The following is a 13,998-nucleotide window of genomic DNA, read 5'->3' on the forward strand; positions in this document are numbered from 1 at the left end:
GAACAGCACTCTAAATTTCAGATCTAGAAAAGATCATACGCGTGAATTGGTAGGCTAGAACTAGGAAAAGAGGAGAGGTAGACGGATGAGGCTGGAAATCCCAGCTACTCAATGATGCTAAGTTTTGCTAAAGGAATTAAGGTTTGTACAAACTAGCTATAGCAGATCGAGGTAATACATAAACTGTTATCATAATGAAAGAAAAGTCTCAGCCAGAAAAAAAAAATGGAAGTCAAAATCAAGAGATATACTTTGGAAACACTAAAGGAAAGAGAGATTACTTTCTTTCAGATTGATTGAACTTTTCACAAGTTATTCACAATCATAATAATAGTTTGTAATACATAATGGTTTGCTAGAGGAGAAATTACATTGGCAATACATGAGGGCAGCATGCAAAGAGAAGATGCTAGTTGTCAAGTCCAAGCAACGGGTTCAGCTCAAGCACTGACCTTCGTATATCATGTAGATCCTCCTCTACCTTGTCGGAAAAAGAGCATGATTGGCATGAAAATGCATTCAGCAACTGACTTTTTCTGGTCGTGGCAAGAGCCTTAGCTCTTTGTAAATCTTCTATTTTTTTCATTTCCAAGTGCAATTCTTCATCCAGAATCTGCAACTCTTCCTCCTTCAACGAGGCTTCGAACATACTTTCATGGTACTCAAGAATCATGCTTTCAAACTCATGCTTCCCGTCCTTTTTCATTTCCAAGATCATCTCCTTCTCCCGGATGACACTTTGAAGCTTGTTACCCATCTCCTCTACCAACTGCAAACCATTCTGTATCTCCTTTTCAATAGCCTCAATTTCACTCTCCGACTTCAGCATTTTCACGTTCAACTCTTCAGTTTCCTTTTTCTTCATCCCCAAATTTTCCCTAATCTGCTTTATTTGATTTTGTATCTTTGTTTTTTCTTCCTCAGACTTAAGTAATTCAGTAGCTTTGCCACTCAACTGCCAATTCCTTTCTGGCAATTGGATATCAGGTTTCTCAATGTTATCTATGGGAAAGAGAACCCTGTCACTTTCCAGCCTTCGATTCTCCTCTTCCAATCTTGATTTCAAGTCTGCTAAGATGTTTCTTAATTCAGATTCGGACTGTTTAGTCTGCACCTGTGCATCCAGGAACTCAGCTTTAGATGCTTGAAGATGAGCCAGTTTTGCTCTCTTTTGGTTGAGACTAGTATTTGAAGCATCTAATCTTGCTCTTGCTTGAGCTTCCCGTTGTTCAAAGAAGCAAACTGATGAGGAAAAGCTTGATAGTGAGAATCTTAGTGCTGATAGCTTTTTATCGAGCAAAACTTTCTTTTCAAGCATTTGTGAAGACTGAAGCTTGAACGATGTGTATCCTTGTTTTTTCACTTCAATACTCTCTTCGAGTCTTTCAATTTCTCCCGTAAGCTCATCAACCTCTACAATTGCCCTCTCTAGTGAACCAAACATGCTTATGGTGTTAGCAGATTTTAGAAGCTTTTCCTGTGCTTCTTCAAGCTTCTTTCTCACCAAACTTAGCTCTTCTGGTACGTGTTTCCGCAAAACATTTGATGACTGGTCTTCCATCTCAACATCCTGCTTCAGATTGGAGGCACAAGGATCCTCGGGAGGCTCATATGTACTAGCTTCTGCGGTTGATTCAGGAAAAACAGTTTCCACCATCATGTAATCAGCTTTGTCCAAAGTTTCAAAAGTATTTTCTTCATTTGGTTCTGAAGGTTTTTTCTCTATCATCTCTGTAGTCTTGCAGCAGGATAGTTCTTCTGAGTCAGAAATATTGTTTTTCTCTGGAAGAAAAGAACATTGGCTGTATTCATCATGTACATCTACCTCGTGCAAGCCATCCTCCTCTAAAGTTTCTAAATCCCCTGATCGAACATTGTCATCTAAAGAATGATTCTCTAAAGCATGTTCATCCCCTGATGGAACACTCTTTTGTTGGCAGTTCTGACTTGGATCATTCTCATTGTTCTTTTCTGCTACTGCTTGCTCATACAGTTCAATCAGTTTGTTATTGTCCTCAATTAAGACTTTGAGCTTCACCCTCAGTTCATCATTTTCCTTAGACAAGGAAATTGCAGTTTCATGAGCTTCTGCTTCTCTTTGGCTTGCTGCTGCAATAGCATCAACAATTGTTTTTAGCTCTGCCTGATCACCGACAGCGATAGCGGGCATCTGATCATTTGCAGCAGAAGGCAGCTCATTTTGACCCTTCTTTGATTCTTCCACCAGAACTGCTTTAGATGATCTCTCAAATTCTAGCTCTTTTTCCAAGTCATTCAATTGCCTGTATGAACAGTGAATAAATTTTGAAAACCAGATTAAAGTCGACGAATCAAAATTAATAGTTTGAATGTGGAACAGATATGACAAAGATTGAATATTCGATATTGAACAGGTGTGTAGAAGCAGTTTATGTCTTTTCGAAGGGGATCCACCAATTATGAACACCCTAAGAGATGATGATGGAGAAAGATAAGAAACACTGATCACATTACAAGAATTGCAGTGCTATACCTTTCCAATTTTTCTCTCTCTTCAACACAAAAATCAAGTTTTCTATGCAGTGCGTCCAGTTCTGCTTGGTTCTGAATTGCCTGAAAGTTAAATATATGTTGTTAGCAGACAAACTACCTACAAAATAACCACTAAAATCATTTATACTATTTTAAGCTCGTTCATTTTTCAAGGTGAAAATATATATTACCTGGACACGGAGGAACTCATTCTCCTCATTGATTGATGTACGCCAAGGTGAAGCCGGCTATAGTGTGGCAAAAGGAATAAAATAAAGCAAATATTTCAGCACACACTCCATCCTAAATGACTGCACCATTTTCTTTACTGGTATATACCAAATGAATTTAGTCTCCAGGATTTCATTCGGATTCAAAGTTTGTTTTACTTGCGAGAAGAAACATGGCCGAGCGATTAAAAAATGATAACCCCACTTTTCTTAATTGATACATTTTCAAAAAAAAAAAAAAAGGTACTAATTGCAGTATTTCTATTTGTCAGATAAAAGTAACTAGTGTCTCCAGTTATTGAGCACAAATGGTCCAGCGATTAAAACATAGATGTAAATATTAACTACTCTAGAGTATATGTCATACCTGACAAGATGTTAGCAGGTTCAGATCATTCTCAATATGCATCCCAAGCTCAGAACTTCCCTTCTGTAACACAAGTAGAGAATAAACTATAGTTTAACAGGGGTTGTACAAACTATAGTGAAACACAAGTAGTGAAAATCCTAAGTAAGTTTGGAGGACGACCTGAACGGTTGCAGGACAAGATTCATGCATAAGTTTCCAGTCAAGTGCTTCTAGCAACTGCATATCAAAGAGAGAACCATTAGGCGCGCAAACAACTTTGGTATTTGACGGGAAGATCACCAGATGCTGATCAAGAACAAAAAAACTAAGATGCAATTGCTAGGTACTTTAGTATAAACATGAGACATAAAGATGCAATATGTTGTTGTCTTTGGAATTAAAATGTGATGTTGTATGACTAAAGATCAGTTGTATATAACAAAAAGAAAAGTAGAAAGACATGATGATCGTGTCTATTCTCATACTTGAAAAAAGAGATTGACCAATTGAATTTCTTAGAGGAAGCAGTCATTTAACCTTATCCTGCAGCATCGCAATCTGTTCATTCATTCTTTCTCGCTCACCTTCCTCATAAAATGACTTCAATCTGCATTAGAAACAATTGAGATTATCAAACTAGTGAGACATGGACTACCTAACAACAACATACCTAATGTATTCCCACAAGTGGGGTCTGGGTAGGATAATGTGTATGCAGACCTTACCCTTACCCTGTGGGGGTAGAGAGGTTGTTTCCAATAGATCCTCGGCTCAAGAAAAGCATTTCTAAGTAACATTCAGACAAATAAAGGAGCCAAGAAAAGCATTGCTAAGCAAGTCGACATGGACTACCTAATATAACTAAAAGATTTTCGTTTTATCTCCAAGATTCAGACAAAGAAAGGAGCCAAGTTGGAGGAGTGCATGTGCATCTACGATAACTAAAAGAGAACATAAATAACTTGCCTTCCGATCTCTTCTTTTAGCTGTAAATTCTCCATAGCAAATCTTGTAACTTCTTGGTTGCGATCAACCTGATTCCGTAAGACCTCTATTTCCTTCAAATGCTCCTCTTTCTCCTTTAGCAAGTGCATCTCGGCAGATATCTTTCCTGAAGCAACTGATTCGAGCCTTTTTATTGAAGCTTCTCGAAACCTTAGTCTCATCTTCAAACCCTGTATCTCAGCTTCTCTTTGTTTGATCTGATTACCCACAACATTACAAAATTAGTTTCTCCATATAAAATTCAGATCATTCTGTATCTCTTTTATTTCCATTTACTTTCCCGAGGTATATATATTCTAATCAACTTAGCAAAGAGGAGATGGAGTACCTAATATACCTAAAAGATTATGTCCAAGAAACGGATTCCAGATAAACGATATTTCAAGGATAGATTTGTCAATTAAGTCCTATTTGTGCTTTTGTAACAGTTCTGAATTAGATGTTTACTTGGACCCTCTGGCCTCATTGTAAGACTTTTTGACACCTACGAATATATAAAATGGCAACTCAAGTAATAAAAACCTCCGTAAAACATACCAGCTGCATCGCTGCCTGATTTTCAGCAGTTAATGCTTGTAATGCAATGTCTTTATCCTTCTCCCTCCTAAAAGCTCCAATAAGGGCAACTTCATAGTCTTTTTTCTGAAATTACAAGAGACTTAACCTCTCAGTGCCAATAATGGAAGAGATTTTTCCTCATTGCCAAGTTAAGATACACCTACCTTAGACATCCGTTTATCTGATGTAAGCGGACTAGATAATCCATGAAGCCCTTCCCATCTAACAGTTGCAGGCGATCCTGGAAAAGCAACAGTCCAAGCATCATTTTCATGGTTTTCAGCTCCTCCATCAACCATACTCCTAAGACGTGCTACTTCTTTCTGAAAGGTAAAATAAAGTGATTAGGCACATCAACATTTAGAATATGGCCATTAAGAGCACAGATCATTGGAAAAACTTTTATAATCCCTATCATATTACTGTTGTACCGGAAAAGCAGATGACAAGACATATTGTGATTAGTGACTAAATAAAAGCAGTAGTGCCAATACTTCTGCCATAAAATAGACATATAACTTTCACCAGTATAAGTAACTAAATCTGAAAATTATTAACACAGAGAAGGGGAACACTAACATGCATATTTAATTTTACTTCTAAGATACATATTGGATAAAAGCCAGAAGGTTATGCAAGTTATTCAAGGGAGTTCTGTCTACCTATGTGATGTAAAACCTCATTATATTCATATGCCTAGACTTCTGAATAACTTGCATAACCTAGTGGCATAAACAGCTAATTGCAACTAGTGGCATAAACAGCTATCATGTCACACACGAACACATCTCAAAGAATGTCGCGGGACAGGCACAAGATAATATTTGTATGCCTAGACTTCTGGTATTACTTGTTACCTTTGCTTCGGGTTTCTAATTGCACTACTTAGTGTTAGTTTGTGTTTTCGCTTGGTTTTCCTATTGGTTTGCTTGTCATTGGCTTTTCCCTTTATTTTTCCGGAGCCGAGAGTCTACCGGAAACAGCCTCTCTGCCTTCTGAAAGGTTGGGATAAGATCTGCGTACACACTACCCTCCCCAGCTTCGGGATTCTAATTGCACTACTTAGTGTTAGTTTGTGTTTTCGCTTGGTTTTCCGATTGGTTTGCTTGTCATTGTCTCTTCCCTTTATTTTTCCGGAGCCGAGAGTCTACCGGAAACAGCCTCTCTGCCTTCTGAAAGGTTGGGATAAGATCTGCGTACACACTACCCTCCCCAGACCCCACTTGTGGGAAGGGAATACACTAGGTTTGTTGTTGTTGTTGTTGTATTATTGTCATTTGTCAATCAATTAAACTTCTCCCTGGTTGTCATTTGTCCATCAATCAAGGTTTTCTCTCAGGGTTTGTATAAATTACCGAGGTACAAAATTCTCTTGGTCTCATGTTCTTCTTCCTTTTGGAGGGTTTTGTCTTTTCCTTTTTTTTTCCCTTTTGGGCAGGGGAGGATGGATTTCAAGCTGCTTGAATCAAGCTAAAAAAGTAAGAACATTAAAAAAATACCTTCAGATTTTGAATTTGTATCCTCATTGCAAGAACGTCTCCAGAAGCATCTTCATTTACGACAGCCTGGGAAAGTAAATAGTCATCAGGGAAAAAAGGAAAATGGTTGAGCCTTTATCGATTATAGGGAAGTAAGAACTAAAAGCACATATCTTCATCAATGTCGTAAAAGTAAAAATTTTAAAATCTCCTACACAGAGAAAAATGAGAAAACAAAATGTCTTTGCATCAAGAAAGTAATCTGTGCCCCTATAACTTGTAGCATCTGGGAGACTATGAACCTAAATTTCTAATACTATGCATAAGGTACTTGAATTGCAGTATCGCACACGTTAGATAAAGTGGCATATCGAGGATACTAGCATTTAACTTTCAAATATTCTTTTGCTGATAGCTGCATGTTTATTATTTTATTTAAATACCAAATGAAAAGGAAAATTCTATTATTAGGTGATTTCATAGGGGGGAAGAAATTGAAAGCACATATGATCAGGTTATTTGCTAGTGAAATGACCATAAGAAAGCCACCAGTGTCCAAGAGTAGCATACATGATTTTTGATGAATTTGGCACGTTGAGCAAACTTCAATGTGCTTAGAGTCTCCAATGAACAGCTGCAAGAGTCAATCATGTGTTATATATTGTAAACTCACTTGCTTAAAAATTACAACACTTATTAGGGTTTTGATCTTAAGTACATACCAGCTGGAAGGACTAATATTTGCAACTATACATGTTTTTGCATTCCCTCCCAGTGAATCCTGAAAAGAAGAAAGAAATATAATGTCAATTCAACAGAAAACTTTTAGATATTCTGCAGTAGGTCCAAAAAAATGTAGCAGGAAGACAATCTTCGGAGCATTAAAATAAACTATGTTTTCCATGTTAAGAAAGTATGAAGAGGCTAGAAAAGGTTACTTTCACTTAAACCTACTAGCCTAAAAGCAGAGAAAATGCAAATGAATCACTTTCTTAGATGAAAAGAGAATAGCTATTTTCATTTTGTAGTTATTAATCATTTATCAGTGCAGAGCACAGAAAACATGAGGACAAAAAAAATTCGCCCAAACAGAAAAGTAATATCTCTTTTGAGTGCCAAACAGTAAGAAAACTATATTACAGCTCCTCATAACGAAAACATATTAAAAATGAGAATATTTCTGGACTAACTGAATCAACTAGATGTATTCTTTCAAGCAGATTAACTCATAGAGAAAACAATTGATTTTCCTTTGAAAGCTAAGGTAAACCTATTCAACCTGGAGTAGAAATGTGAGCTTTGAATCTCGGTAAGGAACATGTTGTGACTTTCCATTAGATATGCTGACCAAGTTCATAATCACTAATCTGCACAGCAGAGAACCAGATCAGTAGTGTACTTGTAGAAAGACAAAACAAGAACAGAAGAATCATAAATGAATAGGATGAAAACATGATATTTACCCCAATGTTGAAAGAGATTTGTTAATGTTAGTAGCTTCCTTTAGACGTTCACCTTCAGCTCCTGAGCTTTTCTGCCTGTGATTTAACAAGTGCAGTTAGAAGAAAGTTTAAACATCAATTATCTTCTCTGTTTTTCAGAATTATTCTCCTTTTACCTTTCAGAGCCTGCCAAATCGACAAGGTTAAGACGAGCAAACCGGTGGTGAGTTACTCCTTGAGATTCCCACTGCAGATCAATGTGTAAATTTATGTACCGGTATGGAGGCATATGTATGAAAAGACTAATTCTGACGAGCTGAAGCTAAGCACTTACTTTGCTCTCTATCACACATGTAAAAACACTGTGTGAACGGCTACTAGCACGATTCATGTTGGTTGCAGCTACCTTTCTGTTTGCAGCACCCTGAAATGTAAACAACATTATGAACGTCAAAACCATAACTAACAAGAAATTGGTGGTTTTACTTTTTACGAGCAATTTATTTCATTTTATTTGTGCTTTTCTAGGTTAAATTAATAAAGGATAAGGTTGTGTCACATTAATCTGGTATCACAAGACAATCTGACCCTACTCTAATGAAGCTTGGCCAAGTTTAGCTATAAGGAAGTTAGTGTCAATGCTTTGATCAAAAAATTAGAAGATGTAGTGCGCTCTGTATGCTCTTTTTCACCTTATCATTTATACATTTATTTACCCATCGATAAGTTTACAGGAAAATTTAGGTATGTAAGACGAAGAAAGACAAAATTTTGCACAATTTGAGTTGTAGTATTACAGTATATCCAATATACCGTTATTTTTTATCATCAGTGCCCACAGAAGTTAGTAGCTAGACTAACCTAAAAGTCATCAGTGACAGATTAAGAAAACTAGGTCAAAACCAGATATGATATACTTCGTAGACTTCCCAAATACATTGTAAATATTACAGTAGCACCTTCTAGGCTTTTAGGAAAACCATACACAGATCTACTGATAGTGATAACAGTATTGATCATACAACTTCTATATGCAGTAACTAATGATAGGATTATAGCATGTTAAACCAGGAAACAATACAAACATCTCATCACTATTTTAGCAAGATACCGCACTTATTTATAGGAAAGTGAATGTGAATGGTTTGAAAAGCTATAGAAAAGATGGAACAACTCTCTTCAGTATATAAACAAAAGACAGTATTTTAACTTTGGAACAAGCTATCTTTAACATTGCCAGCAATTCACTTGCTAGTAACAAAGAACAGATACAACCGGTCAACCGTCTCACTCTTCATGTTAAATATGTGCACATTTAGAAACATAAATTGTTAAAACTGCCTGTTAAGGATGGTATTCTTGATCAGCTATGAGGAACTCATATTACTAACTTCAAAATCTTCAGCCGTGCAGGTGAGTAACCACCTCAAAAACTATCAACAGCTTCTTGTCCTCGGTCTTTAATGGAGTTTAAACCAGAGAATTCACAACCAAAAATAATAATTGATTCAATTAGGAGTGAGGAATATACCTGAAGAAGCTGCTGCATCACATCTCGAGCACTCGTAACTTCCACTTCTTTGAGATCTTCTACATGAATCCCCTTTTTAGTATCTTCCCTAATCTGTACAATACAAGCAAAATCTTCACTTGCATTCTTCCGCTTGGTAATGCAGTTTGCAACTTTTAGATCAAGCAATACATTCACTTTTGTTAAAGCAATTTGTTGGCTGCATTTAGAAATGAGGAATGAAATTATTATACTAGTTATATGTTGCAAGCCTTTCTTAAGCACGGATTAGTCCTCAGTTGCACACCTAATTTAATGAACCCTGGTGGAGTACTTAATTTAGCCTTCTGGAACAGGATTGCGAGCAATTAGCGCGTACCCTTGTACTCAATAGTTTCAAGGTCCTCAAAAAAGGTAGGACACTATTTCACCATGTTAAAAATGATGAATAATAGAAAACAATACATTGTCCCAGAAATGATTTCATGTTTATTTCAACAAGACTTCACTAAATTGCAAATTGGACGAAATGTTAGCAATTGAAATCAATACCTGCAAGTTGACTGAGGAAGGATCCAAAAGGTCAAGGATTTGCTCGTTATATATTTCTAAGAAAGAGCATCTACAAGTGAACTTTATATTTTCCTCCCTGCGTGCCTCCCTTTCCTGAACCAAAATACAGAAATCATCAACTTGAAATTAAAAATATAAGATCAGCCTTATAATAGAAAACTTCATCCCAACTCTTCTATTCCAATCAAGAAGTCTTGCTTTAAATTAACGCAAGAAGTGATCTAAGGTACATCTATGTTACCCAAACCAACATATATAGAGGTACTTATTTTCCACAAGAAAACAGGAACAGCGAAAAGCAAAGAAACAAACACCTAGACATTGGACATATATGTATTCCACACTCATATCCACTACTTATACCCAGTATTGGGTGACATTTGACCCTTCCAGAGAAGATTGAAGTTTGTTGCCAATACTATATCAAAAACAAAACAACTTAGTTTCAAATTAAGTCAACTGTGGTACTGGTTCTCCACAATGCGGCGTATTGTATAAACTTTTGATGTTTTAACAGTATATACCACATGGTTAATAGTTGTTCATTACTAATGCAAATATTCACACGTACCTTTTGAATTCTTGAAAACATGTACTCAAATACCCTAGGTGTCATCCCACAATCTGCACTATGTCTTCGGGTGCCTCCTTCAATATCTCCAAGCATGGTGTGTGTTTTTCCACTTCCAGTCTGTACAGAAAGACATAGAGTTGCTAAATACAAAACCAGTATAAAGTCCAAGTCTTCTTCACATTGCGACATGAAAATTGGAAAGTATTGCTGAAAGCAGATACTTGAAAGCTTAAGCTATTATTGAGCAACATACTTGTCCATAGGCAAACATACAACTATTGTAGCCTCCCACACAGTTTTCCACCATGGGTACTCCAGCAGCTTTAAAGAGCATCTCCTGTTAACCTAAAGATATAAGAACAGACCACATCGAAGATACAGGACAAAGGAAAGACTAATAATCAAGAAAAACAAACCTGAGTAACATTCTCATCAGCAACCATATCAAATGTAAAACGTGATTCTGGGTGTCCTGTCCAAGTGATGGTCTGAGAGCTTTCTTGTCTTACACATTTAGAATGCCCTTGTAAAGATATCTCGGAGTTACTCAACGGGCGTATTCTTATAATAACCTGCATAAATCAGTCAAACAGAATAAACCTATCTCATGAGTAATTTAAGTTTTATCCCAATTCAGTAACATATAACCAAAAACTACTGTATGGTCTGCCAGGGAGATTGTTAGCAACTCACTTTACAGCATTTTCAACCAATTATTTTTCATTTATTCATTCCAAATAATCCACCTTTTCCTGTATTTTTCACTCCAAATAATCACTTGATTTTTTGAATTTTTTTACACTACCAGTGTATTTTAACAAGTCATAGTAGGTTACTTGCCATTTATTCTAGATTACAAATGAATGTTATCAAATAGATTTATCAATAATAATTACTACCTATTAAGTAACCTGACTGTGTAAAAACTTTTACAAGGTCAGTGCATATAAAACTTAAAAACTTTTCTAAGAAACGAGCAAAAAAATGAAGGGAAAAAAAACAGAATAATTACCTGGACATTGTGCTCTTTCCAAAATGAAGGATCTTCGTGGAACTCAAAGCTCTGGTTTTGAGACTCCAACATATCCTTGCTGTGCGAAGTGTCGATCCTGTCCTTAGCAGCTGACTTGAAGAGTCTGAGATTAGGAGTGCTCTTTACTGACGACAATGACATTGAAGCCGGCGTATCCATTGGAGTTGCTGTAGAAGAGTGATCTTGTTGTGACCTAAATCTGGACCTAATAGCGCTTGAATCTTCCGAAAATAACGGCATTTCTGAACTATTAGGGCTTACAAATCGAGTTAGAGGAGATTTTGAGGGCAAAATAATTGAGATTTCAAGGACCTTTTGGGCGATTGATGAATAAGTTAGCAGCGAGTGCTAGAGGGAGATGGGTTTGTGTAAGGTATGGGGAGTGGGGATTTGGGGTATAGGGGATAGAGGGGGGGGGTTAGATTTTGAATGTAGAGAGGAGGAGGAGACCGTTTGAGAGGAATTTGAAATTTTTGAACGGTAATATGGAGCCAATTTCTAGATAACCCCATAGTCAATAAACCCGACCCGATCCGTGTTTTGATTTTCTTTTCCCTTTTTGAGATATATCCCATTTTAATACTCCTAGTAGTAATATCGTTTATAAAAATTATGCATTATTAATTGGGTGTTTGGCCTTTGGAAAACTAATTGGTCAGTTACTAATTCTATTGTTCATACGAATGATATACGTATAACTATGCAAGAATTTATATGGTATTTTAAATAGAATAAAATGTGAAATAACAATGTGTATTAACATTATCTAGTTATGAGCACCTTAAATGACATAAATAAGTGCCCTTAATATAATGGTACGTATGTATAGTAAATTTCAATTGCATGGCCTTTATACTAAAACTTGTATTTCAAAATTTACAAAAAACTTAAGAGCACAAATTCAATGTCACTCATTGATTTATTTATTTCTTTAAGAAAGTTGGAAAGAAAAGGATCTTAACTCAAAGGAAAGATTAATAAGAATATTACAGTTTGGATTAAAATTTTCTGTAATTCAGAAATATATACAAAGTGAATATATATATATATATATATATATATATATACCAGTGATGAGGATTATCTGGATATTTTATAAGTCTTAAGTAATACATCCACAAGATGGTTACTTGATATTATATTTCTTTGTTCAAATGAATCATATTTAAAAATACTAGACATGTAAATATAAGATATTTGTCTGATCTATATAAAACTCAATTATAGACAAAATTTTGTGTACTGTGGATGTACCATATCGTTCAACAAAATAAATTATTATTGTCACCTTTTGAAATCACGCAAAAATAATAAAATCTTTAAAGCAAATTGAGAATATATTTTATTAAGATCGATGAATCAACACATCCAAGAAACGTGTGGTCTTTCTTTGAAAAGAAAAATTGCAAGAATCTTGTTTGAAAAGGATGTTGCACGCATAGTTCAAATGAAAGGAAGGTATATTAAAACCATGTGACAAACAAGGTATGAAAGAATCAAAGTTAGTGTCTTATTCCATGAAGTGATACATATATATACTTGTACATAGGATCCTAACTATGAAAAGAAGTAAAAGAAAAATCCTAAAAATCTGCTATCAAATCTCAATGATTTTCTATCTATGTATAGTACAAGTAATCTGTCTATATTCATTATTTATGTCTGCATTCATTCTTTAACACTTCCCCTCAAGCTGGAGCATCGATATTAATCATGCCCAGCTTGTTGCAGAGATAATTAACTCGAGTTCCATTTAACGCCTTTGTGAATAAATCAGCCAATTGCTCTCATGTCTTTACGTAACTAGTAGAAATCAAGTTTTCCTGAATCTTCTCACGAATAAAGTGACAGTCAACTTCAATATGTTTTGTCCTTTCATGATACACCGGATTTGAGGTGATATGAAGAGCGGCTTGATTATCACACCAAAGTTTTGCCGGTGTAGTATACTTTATCCCAATTTCCGTGAGAAGGTGATGTATCCACATAACCTCACGCGTAGTTTGTGTCATAGCCCTGTATTCGGATTCTGCACTAGATCGAGATAAAACATTTTGTTTCTTACTTCTCCATGATACCAGGTTTCCACCCACAAAGACACAATAGCCGGTAGTAGACCTTCTATCAATTTTGGATCCAGCCCAATCGGCATCTGCAAAACACTCAATATGAGAATGCCCATTATTGTTGTATAATATGCCAAGTCCAGGGGCTCCTTTTAAGTAACATAGAATCTGCTCTAGTGCTGCCCAATGTTTGACCGTAGGAGCAGACATAAACTGGCTAACAACACTTACAACAAAAGCAATATCTGGATGAGTCATAGTGAGATAGTTTAATCTCTCAACTAACCTCCTATATCTACCTGGATCATTAAATGGTTCGTCATCATCTTTCATAAGATGCAAGTTAGGAACCACTAGAGTAATGCAAGGCTTGGCAGCCAACTTACCAGTTTCTGTCAGTAAGTCAAGAATATACTTTCTCTGAGATAGAAAAATTCCCTTCTTGCATCTATTTACTTCTACTCCCAAGAAATATTTCAGTTGTCCCAAGTTTTTTGTATGAAACTTAGTATAAAAGAAAGACTTGAGAGAAGAGATTCCTGCATAATCACTTCCTGTAATAACAATGTCATCAACATATACAACCAGGAGAATAGATCCAGTTGTTGATTGCCTGTAGAAGACTGAATGATCACATTTGCTCTTTTTCAGCCCAAATTCTTGAACTAC

General features: G+C 36.0%; 1 protein-coding gene across 1 annotated transcript; it reads right to left on the bottom strand.

The window, feature by feature from the left end:
• Window positions 1-262: 262 nt before the first annotated feature.
• LOC104228024 (kinesin-like protein KIN-12E) lies at window positions 263-11,707 on the bottom strand. Its single transcript, XM_009780409.2, has 22 exons — window positions 11,243-11,707; window positions 10,647-10,802; window positions 10,484-10,567; window positions 10,228-10,347; window positions 9,636-9,749; window positions 9,105-9,197; window positions 7,908-7,997; window positions 7,750-7,820; window positions 7,595-7,669; window positions 7,411-7,498; window positions 6,854-6,912; window positions 6,702-6,765; window positions 6,153-6,218; window positions 4,818-4,976; window positions 4,633-4,737; window positions 4,057-4,292; window positions 3,628-3,697; window positions 3,271-3,327; window positions 3,109-3,171; window positions 2,703-2,759; window positions 2,513-2,592; window positions 263-2,282 (listed from the first exon to the last, which is right to left on the bottom strand). The coding sequence occupies exons 1-22, from the start codon at window positions 11,501-11,503 to the stop codon at window positions 410-412; spliced, it is 4,041 nt and encodes a 1,346-aa protein (XP_009778711.1). The 5' UTR covers window positions 11,504-11,707; the 3' UTR covers window positions 263-409.
• Between the last annotated feature and the right edge of the window lie 2,291 nt (window positions 11,708-13,998).

This window comes from Nicotiana sylvestris, chromosome 11 (genome assembly GCF_000393655.2).
Source record: "Nicotiana sylvestris chromosome 11, ASM39365v2, whole genome shotgun sequence".
NCBI classification, from domain to species: Eukaryota; Viridiplantae; Streptophyta; class Magnoliopsida; order Solanales; family Solanaceae; genus Nicotiana; species Nicotiana sylvestris.